Consider the following 20,344-nt stretch of genomic DNA (forward strand, 5'->3'; position numbering starts at 1 on the left):
TCCAATTGAGCACATCTGGGACATCATGTCTCGCTCCATCCACCAACGCCACGTTGCACCACAGACTGTCCAGGAGTTGGCGGATGCTTTAGTCCAGGTCTGGGAGGAGATCCCTCAGGAGACCATCCGCCACCTCATCAGGAGCATGCCCAGGCGTTGTAGGGAGGTCATACAGGCACGTGGAGGCCACACACACTACTGAGCCTCATTTTGACTTGTTTTAAGGACATTACATCAAAGTTGGATCAGCCTGTAGTGTGGTTTTCCACTTTAATTTTGAGTGTGACTCCAAATCCAGACCTCCATGGGTTGATAAATTGGATTTCCATTGATTATTTTTGTGTGATTTTGTTGTCAGCACATTCAACTATGTAAAGAAAAAACTATTTAATAAGATTATTTCATTCATTCAGATCTAGGATGTGTTGTTTAAGTGTTCCCTTAATTTTTTTGAGCAGTATATATACAGTGTGTGTGTGTGTGTGTGTGTGTGTGTGTGTGTGTGTGTGTGTGTGTGTGTGTGTGTGTGTTTGTGTGTGTGGTATATATATATATATATATATATATATATATATATATATATATATATATATTGTATTTACTATTGTTATCATCTATTACAGTGATGGAGAGGACAGAGGGAACCCCATGGTGGCAGGTTATCAGGATGAGCTGGACCCAGATGACAAGGAGCCCCCGCTGCCCCTGCCCAACACCCTGGGCCTTCTCACCAGTAAAGACTTCACTATGTCTAGTGATGAGGAGGAGGTGGAAGCACAGCCCCCACCACCATCAACACCAGTACCTGCTGTCACTCAGGATGACCACCTCGACCTTGACAGTGATTCAGAGCTGAAAAAGTAAGCCACTTATATCCAGCATGTCCATTAATGTACTGTAGTCTTATCAAGAGTAAACCATTTCAATTTAAGTAACTTGTTATATTTAGAATTTTATAAGCTCTTATCTATTTCTTTGTTTTTTTGTCATCTGTTTTAGAAACTCATTTCTATCGTATACATTATTAGATGACTCTTGTCGTCAAGAGTAAAACATTTCTGTTTTTAAGTGATGTTTTTGTACTCTGTTTTAGACCGGGCACTGAGTCCATAATGCCCTGTGCCATGGGGCCCCAAGCTCCGGAGCCTTTGGCACCTGCTGGCCAACTCTTGGAGAACACTTTCCCCCAGGTGGCTGAGCCCATCACCCTCACCCTAACCTCTGCACCTGCAGTAGCCCTGGAGCAGCCAGGCCTACCCAGAGGGGAAAAGGGAGGAACCCCTGGGGTGGACTCGGATTCTGACCCAGGGGCCCCTGTTGCTGAGCAGATGCTCTCCTTCGTGATGGATGATCTTGACTTTGAGTCTGAGGAGGAGGCAGTCATCCAGAAGATAACTAAGGTAGCTAGGTCAAAAGGATGTTATTTAGGGTTGTAGGTTACAAGTCATCATAGTTAGATTGATTAGTCAACCTATTGAAATGACTTTCCTCGTAAAATATGTAGTGCTGCATTAGTGAAATATCCAGTACATTTTCAATAAATTATTTGATTGGCCTTTTTGGTTTGGATGCATGGTTACAATGTATATTAGTATTTGTAATAGTTTGGACTTCATTATTTCCCTCTGCATCCGTCCACAGGAGGTTTTCCCTGTCAGGGATGAAGTACTGTCTGATCTGGAGCTGTCAGATGATGACATCCCTCCAGCCACGCTGATCCCAGAGCCTCTGAAGCCCACACCGGTCCTGAAGCCCTGCTTTCAGAGCAAGAATGAGACAGACCTGTTTGGCTTGGGCTTTACGGAGGAAGAAGCCCCCAAAGCCAAGGACAGCAGTGAGGACCTAGAAGGCAAGTCCACTACCACAAATCTATAGAGAACAGGGTCGTATTCATTAGTGCATACTGTATTTCAAAGTTTAGCAACGTAAAATGAAAACAATTGTTTATTTTTGGACAAGAGTTTAGATAGTCCTTCTCTGTTTAAATCAGTTTTCTTCCGTTTGGCATCTAGTGAATACAACCAAGTAACATAGAACAGTATCCTAGCACATGACAGAACTGTACCAAAGGGTTTCACATTATAAAACAAAATTACATTGTATTCATTCATTTCTCAAATTCTATTAATTGCTTTTCAGAGAAGGAAAGCAAACACTCCGCAAAAGAAAAGAAGAAGAAGAAAAGCAAAGAGGTAAGGGAGTGGATGTCTTTTCATATGGCGATCGTGTTTATACAGCATAGTAGACATACATTTTAAAAACCTTTTTTCTTAGGAGGATGAGAAGAGCAGCAAGAAGAAGCATAAAAAGGACAAGAAAAAGGAGAAAGATGAGACTGGAACAGAAGATGACAAAGAGAGGAAAAAGAAGAAATCTCGGACCAAGAAAATGGATGACTTGGAGGATTTCTTGGCTGGAGGGGAGGGGTCAGCAAATAGAGAGGGCGGAGACTATGAAGAACTCTAGATCCAAAGTCATCCTTATTTTTAGAACTTGACTCTAAAGAGATGCGGAACCCAAGTTGTCATTTGAAACTTGTTTGGTTCCTAGAACCAGATTAATTTGTGCACAAGCAGCATCCGCAAGCCATACCCATGGTTCATAGTCACCCATTCCCAGGCAAAAATCTAGACTCTGCTGGGGCTGTATGATGCATTAATATTATTTCCCATGAGCACTACTGATGATGTCACACATTATCTTTAAATGAGATGAGAAACTAGGTTGAAGATACAATCTTGTTACCTTCAACCTTTGATGAGAAACAGGAAGGAGATGACTGACACTCACTGTGGTGTGATACCAACTATATGATCACTACTGGGTATGATAATTAGTAGAGCCACTAGGAAAGATTTGACTTTTTTATTTTCAGACGTGTAACTTAAAATGTGTATTTGCTTACTGTTTTATTTGAACTTTTTAAATGATGCTCTCCTGAAGTGAACCACTCCAAATGGGCTTGGCAGGGCTAACGTTTTTGTCTGAATGTCCTCTATTTGGTGTAAGAATTGCTTGAGAGCATATTCCTGTCAAGTGATGGTTGCTTGACAGTGTTGACATTACATAGTGGAGCATATACATGCTTGATGGTCATATTTCACATATTGAAGATTGTCCTCTTACTTTGATCCACTGGTTTTGTGCCTCCGACTCAGTGATGTAATGGTTGTTGAAAGTTGTGCTGCTTTAATTGACTTTTTCTATTTTTGACAAAGTACTATCTCGCTCCATTTGATCATTTACTCCCCTCCACCCCCACAATGGAACAGGTCCCCCAATGCACCATTTTACAGTGACTGTAGTTGTCAGTTTGTCTGCATCCCAAATTGGCACCTTATTCCCTATGCATAATATGTTCATACGGAATAACGTGCTATTTGGGATGTAGCCTTTGTCACCTTTTCTACCGCCTCAGTACACATTTCAGTGTGTTTTAATTAGATGCCTTAAAAGGAAGTGACATACAACACACGTACATGTCTGCAATCCTTATCAACTATGTGTCAAGTGTTCTTACAGGAAGTCAAGACTATAATGCATCAGAACTGACAGGTAGTAGCTTCAGACAGATGTGAGATGTCTGGTGCCTTCTATTGGTGAACTGTAATGTTATGTCACTCTGAAATGTGTCATATACTGTCTTTTTTTGGCTGAAGCCAGTACCAAAATCTTGGCAGCACACTACACAATATATGTAAACTTTTGCTTTTAGATAATAATCTTGATTTATGTTGTTAAGGGACTCCTACCAGTTTAGAAATGAATGATTGCTAAAGTCATAAACTGCTTACACAATAAAGGTAACTTAAATAATGAACTGCTACTATATATATTTTCTCAATCTTTTTCTGCATTCCAAGGCTCCTATTGTTCTTGTGTTAACTATACATAACCGTTATCACGTCTGTCTCATGAGGTTCCATGAACTTAACCTGTGCTTCAGATGTCCATTTCAAATACAATTTCTGGCAATAGCTGTAGTAGTTCTTGGAGATATTTCAATGGCAGCCCACTAACATTGAATGCAGCTATTTTTGGACTGAAACATGTCAACAACAACAATGCTTCATTAATAGTACTCTCGTCTATGGTATTTATCATGATCATATTTTCCTGACGAGGAAAACACAAATGGGATTGATTGTTATCTGGTTTGACTTCAACATAAGGTTTATATTGCCCGCTCCAAATGTATACGTTTCCCATGTGTTAGTGTGCTAAAGCAGGTTGACTAGTTGCGTCACCAAAATGATTATGTAAATGCATCACTGCAGACGGAAGCAGTCATTCCAATCTGTTTACGTTGCCAAGATACCGTGCTATTCTGTAATGATGACAGACACCCATCAATTCAATTAAAAGCAGCATGAATTCATATCAGACAAGAAAATAAATGCAGGTGGTATTCAGGAATGATATACAGTACATGAAGCTTTTATTTTGACAATGTTACAAGGTATGTTCATTAACTGGCGAGACAACAGACGTTTAGATGTATTACAATCTTGTCACGTTAGATTCCATTCAATGGTTTAAAATGTATCTTTCAAAATATGAAACTATGCATTAATCTAAAATGCTGCTGCATTGTCTGTCTATTGTTGTCATTCAATGGGTGGTTCATGAGGCAAAAATAATGCTAAGAGCAAAGTTCCAATAGGCGCATGAGGCTTATGTTGTACAATAAGAAAATAATGTATCGAAAGGTAAATTGATATTTATTCTCATCCCATGAAATGTTTCCATATTTTCACTGGATGTGAACCTGTGTTTGGCTCGTCCTAATAAATGCAAACATATTTCTTCATAGATGGCATTTCCATTTTTTTCCATTATGAAAATCATGAAAGCTACGACAAACTATTGGTTTAGATTCTTTTCACTTAGCTCTTGTAACCACCAGGGAGACTAATACATTTTATTGAGGTACAGTACTTCAGTTTGTAACTGTAAAAAGCTGTAATGCCTGTCTTGTTTTGTAGCATAGAATTGAAAGCCCCTTTAGCATGTTGTGTGCCCTTTGGCAATGTCCATCAGTCCAGCTCAGTTATCTCTTCTTCAGTATGTGGATTATTTTGTGCCAGATCTGAGATCATAGTGATGGTCATGTATACTCCATCCTCCTTCTGAATTAAGAAATACCAGGTGTATGTTATAGCTGTTGAAAAACAGTAACTACATGGCAATTGCTATTCTGTTTAAGGAATTAAATGTTTTAATGTCATAATTTACCTTGTTTTGGTCTTTTCCTGTTTGGAGAGAACGTGTTGAAGTTAGTTACTTAAAATGTTATGGGACTAGTATTTGTCAATGGAAGAGCAGTACTTTATGAATGCATTTGGGCTCATTGCATGCTTGGAGGTTGTAAGGACTTACTTTTTGAGTAACAGTACAAAAAGATGATCACCATGGGGAGCAGAGGCATCAGAATCCAGCGAAGAATGTCCCAAATGTAGGAACCTGAGGCCGAAGCGAGTAGAGGAGACACAAATTAAGTCAAAAGTTCTCTACAGTGCATTCGGAAAGTTTTCAGACCACATGACCTTTTTCCACATTGTTACGTTACAGCCTTATTCCAAAAATGGATTAAATAAAACATTTTCCTCATCAATCAAAGGCAAAACAGGTTTTTAGAAATATTTGCTAATTTATTAAAAATTAAAAACAGAAATACCTTATTTACAAAAGTATTCAGACCCATTGCTATGAGACTCGAAATTGAGCTCAGGTGCATCCGGTTTCCATTGATCATCCTTGAGATGTTTTCAACTTGATTGGAGTCCACTTGTGGTAAATTACATTGATTGGACATGATTTGGAAAGGCACACACCTGTCTATATAAGGTCCCACAGTTGACAGTGCATGTCCGAGCAAAAACCAAGTCATGAGGTCAAAGGAATTATCCGTACAGCTCTGAGACAGGATTGTGTCGAGCCACAGATCTGGGGAAGGATACTAAAAAAATGTCTGCAGCATTGAAGGTCCCAAGAACACAGTGGCCTCCATCATTCTTAAATGGAAGAAGTTTGGAACCACCCAGACTCTTCCTAAAGCTGGCCGCCCGGCCAAACTGAGCAATCGGGGGAGAAGGGCCTTGGTCAGGGAGGTGACAAAGAACCTGATGGTCACTCTGACAGAGCTCCAGAGTTCCTCTGTGGAGATGGGAGAACCTTCCAGAAGGACAGCCATCTCTGCATCACTCCATCAATCAGGCCTTTATGGTAGAGTGGCCAGATGGAAGTCACTCCTCAGTAAAAGGCACATGACAGCCCGCTTAGAGTTTGCCAAAAGGCACCTAAAGGACTCTCAGAACATGAGAAACAAGATTCTCTGGTCTTATGAAACCAAGATTGAACTCTTTGGCCTGAATGCCAAGCGTCACGTCTGGAGGAAACCTGCCACCATCCCTACGGTGAAGCATGGTGGTAGCAGCATAATGCTGTGGGGATGTTTTTTAGCGGTAGGGACTGGGAGACTAGTCAGGATCGAGGGAAAGATGAACGGAGAAAAGTATAGAAATCCTTGATGAACACCTGCTCCAGAGCACTCAGGACCTCAGACTGGGGCGATGGTTCATCTTCCAACAGGACAATGACCCCAAGCACACAGCCAAGACATCACAGGAGTGGCTATGGGACAAGTCTCTGAATGTCCTTGAGCGGCCCAGCCAGAGCCCGGACTTGAACCCGATCGAACATCTCTGGGGAGACCTGAAAATAGCTGTGCAGCGACGCTCCCCATCCAACCTGACAGAGCTGGAGAGGATCTTCAAATAAGAATGTGAGAAACTCCCCAAATACAGGTGTGCCAAGCTTACAGCGTCATACCCAAGAAGACTCAAAGCTGTAATCGCTACCAAAGATGCAAGAACAAAGTACTGAGTAAAGGCTCTGAATACTTATTTAAATGTGATATTTCAGTTTTTTTTATTTAATACATTTGCTAAAATGTATAAACCTGGTTTTGCTTTGTCATTATGAGGTATTGTGTTGAGTGGTGAGAGAAAAAATGTGTGCAAAGTCAAGGGTTCTGAATACTTTCCGAAGGCACCGTCTACATAGAAAAATCAGAGAGGACCATTTACAGCAGAGCACATGTAATCCAAGACCTTGTGATGGACTTGTAAGAGGTTGGACAGCAATTAAGCTAGCAGGCCTATCAGTGTAGGTACCATAGGCTACATTTCAGGGTTCTCGCTTCTTCACTCATAGTTACTTTGACTTACATCAAGACATCATCTGGCAATGTCTGTTTGTGCACAGTCATGGACAAGTATCACACTTACTGCTGTAGAAGTACTCCTCAGCCAGTTTGATGATGGTTTTATTGCTGCTTAGCACACCGCACCAATACATTCCCTCTCCCTGGGTCAGGCCCAGGACATCCACAATGAAGGAATCAACACCCTGGGTCACCTTCAGCCTTCCTGCATCCAAAGACTGGCTCTCTCTGCTGAAGCTGAAGCCTGAACAGCACTGTGGGGACGTCTCCTTACACCACACCCTGGGGAGGTCCTTATCCTTTAGATCATAAGGACAGGTCAGTCTCTGCACACCATCACATGTACCTGTGAAATATAATTATAGATTAATATTAGAAATCTTACACTCATATTAGAAAAATTGAATATCTACACTCCCCTCCATATGTACTGTATTTGGATAGTGAAGCTAAAATGATCAATTTAGCTCTATACTCCAGCATTTTGGATTTTTGATTAAAATGTTAAAAGAATACCCTCATCTTTAATTTTAGGGTATTTTTATACATGTATTTTTTTACCATTTAGAGATGAAAACTATCTAGTCCACCCATTTGAAGACAAAATTAATGTATAGTGTATTATAGTAGTTAAAAGTGTAGTATTTGTTCCAATATCCTAGCACACAATGACTACATCAAGCTTGTGACTCTACACACTCATTGGATGCATTAGCAGTGTGTTTTGGTTGTGTTTCTTATATTTTTTTGTCCAATAGGAAATGAATGGTAAATAATGACTGGAGTATTTTTATTTCTGTGAGTAGATAAGATGTTTCTAAATACTTTTAAGTTAATCCTGATAATGCCATGATTAAGGAAAATCATGAATAAATTATGATTATTGATAAAGTTATAGGGGTAAATCAATTTGAATTCAATCACTTTTTGAAAGCAACCTTTTTGTTTTGAATGAAACCTTCCATATATATATATATATATATATATATATATATATATATATATATATATATATAGCCGATGCATGGCATTGCGCATGGTGATCTTAGGCTTGTGTGCGGCTGCTCAGCCATGGAAACCCATTTCATGAAGCTCCCGACAAACAGTTCTTATGTTGGTGTTGCTTCCAGAGGCAGTTTGGAACTCGGTAGTGAGTGCACTTCAGCACATGGCAGTCCTGTTCTGAGCTTGTGTGGCCTGCCACTTCCCGGCTGAGCCGTTGTTGATCCTAGTCGTTTCCACTTCACAATAACAGCACTTACAGGGCAGCTCTTGCAGGGCAGACTTGTTGGAAAGATCGCATTCTATGACAGTGCCACATTGAAAGTCACTGAGCTCTTCCGTAAGGACATTCTTCTGCCAATGTTCGTCTATGGAGATTGCATGGCTGTGTGCTCGATTTTATACACCTGTCAGCGACGGGTGTGGCTGAAATACCCGAAGCCACTAATTTGAAGGGGTGTCCACATACTTTTGTATATATAGTGAATCTATCAAGACAAAAGTTCCCAGAAAAGTTTTTACTGTCTCAAATATCACAACCAACCATATAGCATGTGTCAAGAGCAGAGAATGTTTTGTACAATGTAACTTGTTATTCAGCCCAAATTGTTTCATGAAGTAAAATAATGAATTGTTCTTTGAATCATTTGGAGTAAATTACACTGACAATTTAATCTATAATTTTCTCATTTCCATTTTACAGTGGTGGAAATGTACCCAATTGTCATACTTGAGTAAAAGTAAAGATACCTTAATATAAAATTACTCAAGTAAATGTAAAATTTACCCAGTAAAATCATACTAGAGTAAGTCTAAAAGTATTTGGCTTTAAATATACTTAAGTATCAAAAGTAAAAGTATAAATAATTTCAAATTCCTTATATTGAGCAAACCAGACCGCACCATTTTCTTGTTTGTTTTTTTATTTACAGATAGCCAAGGGCATGCTGCAACCCTCAGACACGAAGCATGTATTTAGTGAGTCTGCCAGATCAGAGGCAGTAGGGATGACCAGCGATGTTCTCTTGATAATTGTGTGAATTAGACCATTTTCCTATCCTGCTAAGCATTCAAAATGTAACTTTTGGGTGTCAGGGAAAATGTATGGAGTAAAAAGTACATCATTTTCTTTAGGAATGTAGTGAAGTAAAAGTATAAAGTTGTAAAAAATATAAATAGTAAAGTACAGATACCCCAAAAAACGACTTAAGTAGTACTTTCAAGTATTTTTACTTGTACTTTACATCACCGCCATTTTGAAAACCGCTGACAGTATGAGTTGTAACTTTGTAACAAATACTTACAAAGAAATGGGAATACTATGAAATGTACAGTATGTTTTGACTTGACTCATTCCATTATTGAAAATCAGTTCAGCCAAATCAATAATCCCTCTGTAATCCATGTTTTTGTTGCTATGCCTTCATTTAGCTTACATTGCTGAAAATGTCCATCTGAACTCCATCATTGGTCAGATTAAAGATGACAATATGCAAAATAAATACATAGTCATAAGCTATTTACTATGAAGTGCAGGCAACATACAAATAAATGTACATGGAACACACGTGGTCCTTACCAGCAAGCCAGAAAACCAATGTAATCAGTAGAAGCATTTTTGTTGCTGGAGTCAAAAGATGAAGTAAAACACAGAAGAAAGTATGTCAGGCTCTGCTATGGAAGATGTCAGGAAATGGCCAACCACAGTAGTCTTTCCTAATATAGAGAGAACTGTTTTTTCTTTTTTGCATAGTTAGGTTGACTTGTGATTTTAAAAAAGGCAAACAGATAGGCTCAGTACACAGCAAGGTTATTATACACTGAACAAAAATATAAACGCAACAATCCCTAATCTATGGATTTCACATGACTGGGAATACAGATATGCATCTGTCGGTCACAGATTTGTTTTATTTTTTATATTTCACCTTTTTCTAACCAGGTAGGCCAGTTGAGAACAAGTTCTCATTTACAACTGCGACCTGGCCAAGATAAAGCAAAGCAGTGCGACAAAAACAAAAACACAGAGTTACACATAAACAAACGTACAGTCAATAACACAATAGAAAAATATATGTACAGTGTGTGCAAATGTAGAAGAGTAGGGAGGTAAGGCAATAAATAGGCTATAGAGGTGAAATAATTACAATTAAGCATTAACACTGGAGTGATAGATATGCAGATGATGATGTGCAAGTAGTGATACTGGGGTGCAAAAGAGCAAGAGGATAAATAACAATATGGGGATGAGGTAGTTGGGTGTGCTATTTACAGATTGACTGTGAACAGGACAGTGATCGGTAAGCTGCTCTGACAGCTGATGCTTAAAGTTAGTGATGGAGATATGAGTCTCCAGCTTCAGTGACTTTCGCAATTCGTTCCAATCATTGGCCACAGAGAACTGGAAGGAAAGGTGTGTTGGCTTTGGGGATGACCAGTGAAATATACCTGCTGGAGTGCGTGCTACGGGTGGGTGTTGCTATGGTGACCAATTAGCTGAGATAAGGTGGGGCTTAACTTAGCAAAAACTTATAGATGACCTGGAGCCAGTGGGTTTGGCAACGAATATGTTGTGAGGGCCAGCCAACGAGAGCATACAGGTCACAGTGGTGGGTAGTTTATGGGGCTTTGGTGACAAAACGGATGGCACTGTGATAGACTACATCCAGTTTGCTGAGTAGAGTGTTGTAGGCTATTTTGTAAATGACATCGCCAAAGTCATGGATCGGTAGGATAGTCAGTTTTACGAGGGTATGTTTGGCAGCATGAGTGAAGGAGGCTTTGTTGCAAAATAGGAAGCCGTCTAACCAGACGCCTAGGTATTTGTAGTTGTCCACATATTCTAAGTCAGAACCATCCAGAGTAGTGATGCTAGTAGGGTGGGCGGGTGCGGGCAACAATTGGTTGAAGAGCATGCATTTCGTTTTACTAGTATTTAAAAGCAGTTGGAGGCCACGGAAGGAATGTTGTATGGCATTGAAGCTCATTTGGAGGTTTGTTAACAGTGTCCAAAGAAGGGCCAGATGTATACAGAATGGTGTTGTCTGCGTAGAGGTGGATCAGAGAATCACCAGCAGCAAGAGCGACATCATTGATTTATACAGAGAAAAGAGTCGGCCCAAGAATTGAACCCTGTGGCTCCCCCATAGAGACTGCCAGAGGTCTGGACAACAGGCCCTCCGACTTGACACACTGAACTCTATCTGAGAAGTAGTTGGTGAACCAGGCGAGGCAGTCATTTGAGAAACCAATGCTATTGAGTCTGCCGATAAGAATGCGGCAATTGACAGAATCGAAAGCCTTGGCCAGGTCGATGAAGATGGCTGCACAGTACTGTGTTTTATTGGTGGCGGTTATGATATCGTTTAGGACCTTGAGCGTGGCTGAGGTGCACCCATGATCAGCTCGGAAACCAGATTGCATAGTGGAGAAGGTACAGTGGGATTCGAAATGATCGGTGATCTGTTTGTTAACTTGGCTTTCAAATATTTTAGAAAGGCAGGGCAGGGTGGATATAGCTCTATAACAGTTTGGGTCTAGTGTCTCCCCTTTTGAAGAGGGGGATGACCGCGGCAGCTTTCCCAAACTTTGGGGATCTCAGACGATACAGAAGAGAGGTTGAACAGGCTAGTAATAGGGGTTGCAACAACTTTGGCAGATAATTTTAGAAAGGGTCCAGATTGTCCAGCCCAGCTGATTTGTAGGGATCCAGATTTTGCAGCTCTTTCAGAACATCAGCGGTTTGTATTTGGGTGAAGGAGAAGGGGGGGGGGCGGGCTTGGGCAAGTTGCTGTGCTGAGCTGTTGGCCGGGGTAGGGGTAGCCAGGAGGAAAGCATGGCCAGCTGTAAAAAAATGCTTGTTGAAATAATTGATTGTTGTAGATTTATCGGTGGTGACAGTGTTTCTTGGCTTCAGTGCAGTGGGCAGCTGGGAGGAGGTGCTCTTATTCTCCATGGACTTTACAGTGTCCCAAAACTTTGTGGAATTAGTGCTACAGGACGCAGATTTCTGTTTGAAAATGGTCACAAATACCATTAAAAAAAAATATATGGTGTGGACCAGAAAACCAGTCAGTATATGGTGTGACCACCATTTGTCTCATGCAGCGTGACACATCTCCTTCACATAGAGTTGATCATGCTGTTGATTGTGGCTTGTGGAATGTTGTCCTCTCCTCTTCAATGGCTGTGTGAAGTTGTTGGATATTGGCAGAAACTGGAACACGCTTTCGTACACGTCGATCCATAGCATCCCAAACATGGTCAATGGATGACATGTCTGGTGAGTATGCAGGACATGAAAGAACTGGTATATTTTCAGCTTCCAGGAATTGTGGACATGGGGCTGTGGCATGTAAACAAATTTGTGCACCAAATTTGCGAGAAATAAGATTTTTGTGCATATGGAACATTTCTGGTATCTTTTATTTCAGCTCATGAAACATATTTTTGTTCAGTGTAGTTTTGTGTTTTTATATGAGGCTCTTTTTCTATTACAAATTCCCTTTAGTTTCAGTTAGTTTTCAGACCCGATTTGCTAGTTTTTAGTTTTAGTTCAAAATGTGGTTTTCCTGCCTGCAGCTATCGATAGTTTTGCAGGCAGACATATTTGGTGAGTAACGAATGTATTTTGACATTATAACGCTTGCAAAGCTGGTGAATTGTCAGTTAAATGGTCGTTTTCTGGGCAGAGAGGAGATAAAGTCATATTCGTCGTCTCCTTTGCCCAGATACTGGTTCAGTACGTAGCCACACAATTAGAAACATATGGCTTATTTAAACCTTTTTTCTGAGATCTGGGAAAATAAAAAGAGCTAATGAATCGAACATGCAAATGTGAAATGCATTTCCAGTGTATGTTCAACGTTGTTTATGGCTTGTACTTGGGACTTTTACTTTGATAGCTCGTATTTGGGGCTTTTATTTTGAAACGTCTATCGTCCATTCTTCTTGCCAGTTTCGCACACTCCCATTGGATGTTGGCTTATCCAATGAAAAAGAGTGTTGGTGACTTCCTCGTAGTAGTCGGTGTGCGTGTTTGTGAGTGCTTGCGATCAAAACAACAAAATGGTAACTCCATGGAGTATTTGTTTAGCTTTTTAAAACTTCATATCATCTTGAAGCATCTAATTACTTAGCTCCACTGTTGTAAAGAAACATATATTGTCTGGTCGTTGTTGATCCAGGTTACCATGCTAGATTATTAGCTAGTTTGCTAACTAAACACTGCCAGATGGGCATGTTGGCTTGATGTAATTCCGATTTCACTAGTACTGATCTTGGATTATAGAGTAGTCTTTCTGAGCAATTCTCGTGTTTGATTATTATCGTCTCCCCCCCTGCAATTATTGTGTGTCCGCTTTGTGTGATTACTAATCTGTATAATTTCTGAGGCAGAATGCACAGTACAATGCTGATAGTCAGCTTTCTACTGTTCATCATCGTGTGTTTGTCTCTAATGATTGTAGCTTCGTCGAGAGACGAGACTGAGACGGGAGTACCTGTATAGGAAGTCCCAAGAGGACAGGGTGCGGACGATTGAGGAGAAGAAACAAAAGCTGAAATCAGCTCTTGACGGTGAGGACTGTATGCAATGGAGATTGGTGGATGGATGAACAATCTAAAATACCTTGAGACTTTAAAATGGCGTGGCAGCGCTAACAAATTACAATTTGGGTACCTGTAAAAGTAATTGATTTCTGTTTTTCCCTACAGACAATCGTCTCATCCCTACTGAGGTTCGCAGAGAAGCTGTACAGTTACAGAAATTGCTGGAGTATGATGATGAGGGAGCAGAAGGTTTGTTTCTGCAGATCAACATTTAAAACGACACCCTATTCCTTATATAGTGCACAACTGTTGACCACCAAGACACTAGGCGCCGGTCAAAAGTATTGCACTGTATATTGTATAGGGTACCCTTTGGGATGCATGCTCAGTGTTGTCTTGTTTATGATGTTGACAACACATCTCATGGAAAAGCAGCCTTACCACAGTTTCCTATAAAATGTGCAAACAGTGACTGAGAGATACTCTGTGTGTGCAGGTGTCAGCTCTCACATGGATGATGAGTATAAATGGGCTGGAGTGGAGGATCCAAAGGTCATGGTCACAACATCAAGAGACCCCAGCTCTCGACTCAAGATGTTTGTCAAGGTATGTTCATTTATGTCTCAATTCTTATTCAATGTCTATCATCTGCTCCACCTCTATTACAGAGCATATTGTAACCAGGAACATATTTCCCAAGAAGGAGCTAACAGACAGTATAATAGATTAAGTTTCATACAAGTAATAATGACTCACCCTCAATTTTTGCTGACGTGCAATTTTTGCTATTGACAGGAGGTGAAGCTGATCTTCCCTGGGGCTCAGCGTATGAACAGGGGAGGTCATGAAATTAAAGCTCTGGTACAAGCCTGTAAAGCGAACAATGTTACAGACCTGGTCATCGTTCATGAGACTAGAGGACAACCAGGTAATCCCATCTAGGCGTATAACAATCTTTTTTTAAATATATTTGTATTTATTTCCACACAAGAAAATACAAAACAATATGATCAGAGTTTAAAAGGCAAGTGAAACGTGCCTGCGCAGAAGTGGTTAAAAAAAAAAAGGTTTTCAGAGGGGTCTTGGATGGTTGGAAGTGTTGGCCCAGAGGCCAAGCGGTCGCTGGTTCGGGTCCCTGCGTCGACTGGGTGGGCGATCTGTCGATGTGCCCTTGAGCTGGGTGCTTGACCATGATTGTTCCCTTGGGTTACTCTGGATGGGAGTGTTTGCTAAATGACTTAAATGTAATGTATATGTTGAAGGGCTTCACAGCAGGTGGATTTTATGTTTTAAAATTCAATAATACTTTTTTTTAACTGAGGGGCTTGCATAGCACCTCCCAATTTCAAATGTTTAATTAGCCAACTATAATCATCTAGAACCATCTATTACCAGCACCAAATGATTATAGCCATAGCCTGGTTCCAGGTCTGTTTATGCTCTTTCCAACTCCATTGCTGTCATTGTCAACATGTTTGGCATGACAATTCTATAAGGACTTGATAAGAGAGCAGAAACAGAGACTGGCACCCAGGTTATCATATCCATGCACGTTATATACTGCTCAAAAAAATAAAGGGAACACTTAAACAACACAATGTAACTCCAAGTCAATCACACTTCTGTGAAATCAAACTGTCCACTTAGGAAGCAACACTGATTGACAATAAATTTCACATGCTGTTGTGCAAATGGAATAGACAACAGGGGGAAATTATAGGCAATAAGCAAGACACCCCCAATAAAGGAGTGGTTCAGCAGGTGGTGACCACAGACCACTTCTCAGTTCCTATGCTTCCTGGCTGATGTTTTGGTCACTTTTGAATGCTGGCGGTGCTTTCACTCTAGTGGTAGCATGAGACGGAGTCTACAACCCACACAAGTGGCTCAGGTAGTGCAGCTCATCCAGGATGGCACATCAATGCGAGCTGTGGCAAAAAGGTTTGCTGTGTCTGTCAGCGTAGTGTCCAGAGCATGGAGGCGCTACCAGGAGACAGGCCAGTACATCAGGAGACGTGGAGGAGGCCGTAGGAGGCCAACAACCCAGCAGCAGGACCGCTACCTCCGCCTTTGTGCAAGGAGGAGCAGGTGGAGCACTGCCAGAGCCCTGCAAAATGACCTCCAGCAGGCCACAAATGTGCATGTGTCTGCTCAAACGGTCAGAAACAGACTCCATGAGGGTGGTATGAGGGCCCGACGTCCACAGGTGGGGGTTGTGCTTACAGCCCAACACCATGCAGGACGTTTGGCATTTGCCAGAGAACACCAAGATTGGCAAATCCGCCACTGGCGCCCTGTGCTCTTCACAGATGAAAGCAGGTTCACACTGAGCACATGTGACAGACATGACAGAGTCTGGAGACGCCGTGGAGAACGTTCTGCTGCCTGCAACATCCTCCAGCATGACCGGTTTGGCGGTGGGTCAGTCATGGTGTGGGGTGGCATTTCTTTGGGTTGCCGCACAGCCCTCCGTGTGCTCGCCAGAGGTAGCCTGACTGCCATTAGGTACCGAGATGAGATCCTCAGACCCCTTGTGAGACCATATGCTGGTGTGGTTGGCCCTGGGTTCCTCCTAATGCAAGACAATGCTAGACATCATGTGGCTGGAGTGTGTCAGCAGTTCCTGCAAGAGGAAGGCATTATTGCTATGGACTGGCCCGCCCGTTCCCCAGACCTGAATCCAATTGAGCACATCTGGGACATCATGTCTCGCTCCATCCACCAACGCCACGTTGCACCACAGACTGTCCAGGAGTTTGCGGATGCTTTAGTCCAGGTCTGGGAGGAGATCCCTCAGGAGACCATCCGCCACCTCATCATGAGCATGCCCAGGTGTTGTAGGGAGGTCATACAGGCACGTGGAGGCCACACACACTATTGAGCCTCATTTTGACTTGTTTTAAGGACATTACATCAAAGTTGGATCAGCCTGTAGTGTGGTTTTCCACTTTAATTTTGAGTGTGACTCCAAATCCAGACCTCCATGGGTTGATAAATTGGATTTCCATTGATTATTTTTGTGGGATTTTGTTGTCAGCACATTCAACTATGTAAAGAAAAAAGTATTTAATAAGATTATTTCTTTCATTCAGATCTAGGATGTGTTGTTTAAGTGTTCCCTTAATTTTTTTGAGCAGTGTATATACATATACACATTACCGGTCAGAAGTTTTAGAACACCTACTCATTAAAGTGTTTTTATATTATTTTTTACATTGTAGAATAATAGTGAAGACATAAGCTATGAAATAACACATATGCCAAGAGTGTGCAAAGCTGTCATCAAGGCAAAGGGTGGCTATTTGAAGAAACTCAAATATAAAATATATTTTGATTTGTTTCACACTTTTTTGGTTACTACATGATTCCATGTGTGTTATTTCATAGTTTTGATGTCTTCACTATTATTCTACAATGTAGAAAATAGTAAAAATAAAGAAAAACCCTTGAATGAGTAGGTGTTATAAAATTTTTGACCTGTAGTGTATATTCTTTTTTTTTTTTATAGGCTGGAATGCATCATTCCAAGTAAAAACACTGCATCGAGGGAACTTTAAAATAACTACTTTTATATTGCCTGTGTGAACTGTATAGATGGGCTGGTTGTGTGCCACCTACCTTTTGGACCAACTGCGTACTTCACTCTTTACAATGTGGTAATGAGACATGATGTGCCGGATATTGGAACCATGTCTGAAGCCTACCCCCACCTCATCTTTCACAACTTCTCCTCACGACTTGGCCAGAGGGTGAGAGACTTGGCACTTCACAATTCTCAAAATGTTTACCCTAATATTGTTAGTGCATCCAAAAGTTTATGACACTGACTGTAAGTAAACCTCTCTTAATCAGGTTTCCAATATCCTCAAGTATTTGTTCCCAGTGCCTAAAGAGGACAGCAGACGAGTTATCACGTTTGCCAACCAGGAGGATTTTATATCTTTCAGGTGAGTAGAGGGATGCTTTGAAAGAGCTATTTGCGAACATGTACCTAATCTTGGGCAGACAGGTTGACTGTAGACTCCTTCAGGTAGGGGAACGTAGTTGCATACATTCTTATTTACTTAAGGACCTATTTTTATTGCAGACATCACACTTACAAGAAAACAGACCACAGGAACGTTGAGTTGTCAGAAGTTGGGCCCAGATTTGAAATCAAATGTAAGTACAATGTTTTACCTTTCTCATCGTAAGCAACACCATGTTTTTGAAGAATGTGTAATTTTGGATTAATTGCAGTTTTACCCTTTCCTGCACTGCTCCCGCTATACATTTAGTGTATTTTTTTTCTCGTGTGTATTTTTACATACGCAAAATTGTAATTGATATATTATAATCTAGTGATATAACTGTTTTTCTGTCTGTAGTGTACATGATCAAGCTTGGTACCCTGGAAAATGAGGCTACTGCGGACGTTGAATGGCGCCACCACTCATATACACACACTGCCAAAAAGAGGAAGTTTCTCAGCATGGAGTAACATTAGCCACATCTCAGTGTGCCCCTCTCATTGACAGGCCATGGCCAAAGCATTAGCAGTAGTCTAATGTTGTGTTTTCAGTTTTACACACCATACCTCAGATTTGTATTTCATGGAAATATGGCATCAGACATTGAATAATTTCATTGAAACAGACTACCAGAGAAGTTATGTATACTACGATTGGCCTAACTCCAAATTTGACTATTTTCCATGAAATTAACAGAACTAAAGAAAAAAAAATATTCTTCAAAACAAGGCTATTGTTGGCTTTGCTATATGTCCAGATGTTTTAGTTATTTACTTATTTTCCAGTGGGTGACAAAAATACTCAATACTTTTTTTCAGATGGCTAAAATGTACATTTTTCCTTTATCAGCCTCACAATATTATAGACGTATAATTTTGTACTACATTTGCACTCTGAGGTAGTGACTTGCCCAGAGATGAACAATGTCAAAATAAAAACAGTTCCTGGTTTTAACCATGTTTTTCCTTGCTCTTATGATACATACCACCTTTCCACATTACTGTTGTTAATCTGAATCATACATACAATCTGAACATTTGCCTTATCACAGGATGGTGGTCGGTGCCGTTTGAGGATGTTTATTTTTTATGAGCATGGCCTTATTTCTATTACAGCATGTTGGATGTCTGTCATTCATATTCCATTCACCTACTTCAATATAACAGGTTAAGGCTACTACATGATACTAGATTTTTCCCTATACCCATCTTGCGCTTGCTTCAACCTAGCCTATGAATGAAAGTTTGCAACGTCGGTACACACCGATCTAGGGTGTAATCATTAGTCCAACAGTTTCAAACAAGTTTTTTTTTATTGGACAAATTCAGATATGATTATCCCCGTTCCATTTGCTTCTGTTTAAGAAACTTTTTCAACAGAATCGGTGGAATGAATACACCCCTGATCAAACACAAACCGTTAACTCTCATAGCCACATATAAACACCTCGTTGTATACCTTCTCGCATCTACGCACTCTCCTCTTACCTTTTCCCTTCACTTGTGGACTAAAGTGCACAACACATCAGCTGTCCATGACCAGGCAAAAAAAAAACTTTCCAAGCCAAACCTTCATATCATAAACGCTACACAGCCTACATCGTTGTCACCATATTAGCTAAAGTAACGTCAAAGTTAATAGATATAGCGTGTTAGTAAACCCGCTACCATCATGCAGCACAATGTACAGACAGTAAGCAGTTTAGCAGGAACACCGGTGGCAATACATTAGTAAAACCAAAAGCTTACCTTGGAAGAGTTCTGGTGTTGGATAGTCATAGCCAGGTAGCTAACATAGTGTCCCTCTGTTTGAGCCGGGTGTTTGAGTAGGCTACATTATCCAGCTAAGTAAGTGAAAAACATTTTGAAATATAGCTATCTCTCTTGCTCCTTCATTTTTGAAGTTATTCATTTGTTCAAAACGGTTAAACTATTGTCGCTGTCTTTGAGTCAGTGCTAGCTAGCTGTAGCTTATGCTTATGCTAGATTCATTCTGATCCTTTGATTGGGTTGGACAACATGTCAGTTCATGCTGCAAGAGCTCTGATAGGTTGGAGGATATCCCCTGGAAGTTGTCATAATTACTGTGTAAGTCTATGGAAGCACCCGATACAATTGCAATCAGTCGATATAATCGACAACTATCATCAGAAATCAAACAATATGAATCAGACAGTGGGGCGCCGCCCGACCCACTAGTTGGTCAGAAGATTCAAATCAATGTTTCATATCATGGTGTAGATGTACTGTAGATCGAATTGCACTCAATAAATGTTCTTCCCTACTATGGTTCATAATAGTGGGCTATCCCGGGGTAAAAACACTTTAAAAATCCATTACGTACCTTTGACGAAGGGAAAGGACATCAGAAGATCTTCTAGTTTCAGTTACAGCACAATAAGAATTATCTTTAGCGGCGTCCCACTGTCTGATTCATATCACATAATTTCTGATGACTGTTCTCAATTATATCGACTGATTGGTTCTGTATGGGGTGATGGAAGGGGGTGAGAACCATGAGTCTCCTAGGTTTTGTATTGAAGTCAATGCACCCAGAG

The 20,344-nt window shown here is 40.7% G+C and overlaps 3 protein-coding genes across 5 annotated transcripts in view; 2 read left to right on the forward strand and 1 right to left on the reverse strand.

The window, feature by feature from the left end:
* LOC106585139 (rab-like protein 6) overlaps positions 1-3,820 on the forward strand; it is a 28,794-nt gene extending 24,974 nt beyond the window's left edge. For both annotated transcript variants that reach the window (XM_014171007.2, XM_014171009.2), the window contains 5 exons: positions 624-860; positions 1,094-1,400; positions 1,642-1,849; positions 2,140-2,192; positions 2,275-3,820. In XM_014171007.2, the coding sequence (XP_014026482.1) occupies positions 624-860; positions 1,094-1,400; positions 1,642-1,849; positions 2,140-2,192; positions 2,275-2,466 (997 nt within the window). In that variant the 3' untranslated portion in view covers positions 2,467-3,820. The remainder of the gene's footprint in view (positions 1-623; positions 861-1,093; positions 1,401-1,641; positions 1,850-2,139; positions 2,193-2,274) is intronic.
* Positions 3,821-4,416: 596 nt separating this feature from the next.
* On the reverse strand, positions 4,417-19,790 carry si:ch211-102c2.4 (uncharacterized). Of its 2 annotated transcripts, none has more exons than XM_045707096.1 (5): positions 19,536-19,790; positions 7,290-7,524; positions 5,380-5,463; positions 5,236-5,252; positions 4,417-5,129 (listed from the first exon to the last, which is right to left on the reverse strand). In XM_045707096.1, the coding sequence occupies exons 1-5, from the start codon at positions 19,563-19,565 to the stop codon at positions 5,037-5,039; spliced, it is 459 nt and encodes a 152-aa protein (XP_045563052.1). In that variant the 5' UTR covers positions 19,566-19,790; the 3' UTR covers positions 4,417-5,036. The 2 variants fall into 2 exon arrangements, with proteins under 2 accessions (XP_045563052.1, XP_014026487.1); XM_014171012.2 differs by lacking the exon at positions 19,536-19,790 and adding an exon at positions 9,807-9,952 and having other exon boundaries at positions 7,290-7,571.
* Positions 13,209-18,741, forward strand: LOC106585140 (U3 small nucleolar ribonucleoprotein protein IMP4). Its single transcript, XM_014171011.2, has 9 exons — positions 13,209-13,297; positions 13,696-13,804; positions 13,943-14,026; positions 14,274-14,383; positions 14,573-14,705; positions 17,372-17,526; positions 17,630-17,724; positions 17,865-17,938; positions 18,145-18,741. The coding sequence occupies exons 1-9, from the start codon at positions 13,295-13,297 to the stop codon at positions 18,255-18,257; spliced, it is 876 nt and encodes a 291-aa protein (XP_014026486.1). The 5' UTR covers positions 13,209-13,294; the 3' UTR covers positions 18,258-18,741.
* Positions 19,791-20,344: the final 554 nt, after the last annotated feature.

The sequence above is a fragment of the Salmo salar genome, chromosome ssa24, assembly GCF_905237065.1.
Source record: "Salmo salar chromosome ssa24, Ssal_v3.1, whole genome shotgun sequence".
Lineage (NCBI taxonomy): Eukaryota > Metazoa > Chordata > Actinopteri > Salmoniformes > Salmonidae > Salmo > Salmo salar.

Bases quoted from the DNA above. Each gene is read 5' to 3' on its own strand.
- si:ch211-102c2.4 (XM_014171012.2), bottom strand. From the start codon at position 9,843: ATGCTTCTACTGATTACATTGGTTTTCTGGCTTGCTG. The intron at 7,572-9,806 runs GTAAGGACCACG...TATATTTCACAG, and splicing joins ATTGGTTTTCTGGCTTGCTG to GTACATGTGATGGTGTGCAG. The intron at 5,464-7,289 runs GTAAGTGTGATA...CTTCGGCCTCAG, and splicing joins TGAGGAGTACTTCTACAGCA to GTTCCTACATTTGGGACATT.
- LOC106585140 (XM_014171011.2), top strand. The intron at 13,805-13,942 runs GTGAGGACTGTA...TTTTCCCTACAG, and splicing joins GCTGAAATCAGCTCTTGACG to ACAATCGTCTCATCCCTACT. The intron at 14,027-14,273 runs GTTTGTTTCTGC...CTGTGTGTGCAG, and splicing joins TGATGATGAGGGAGCAGAAG to GTGTCAGCTCTCACATGGAT.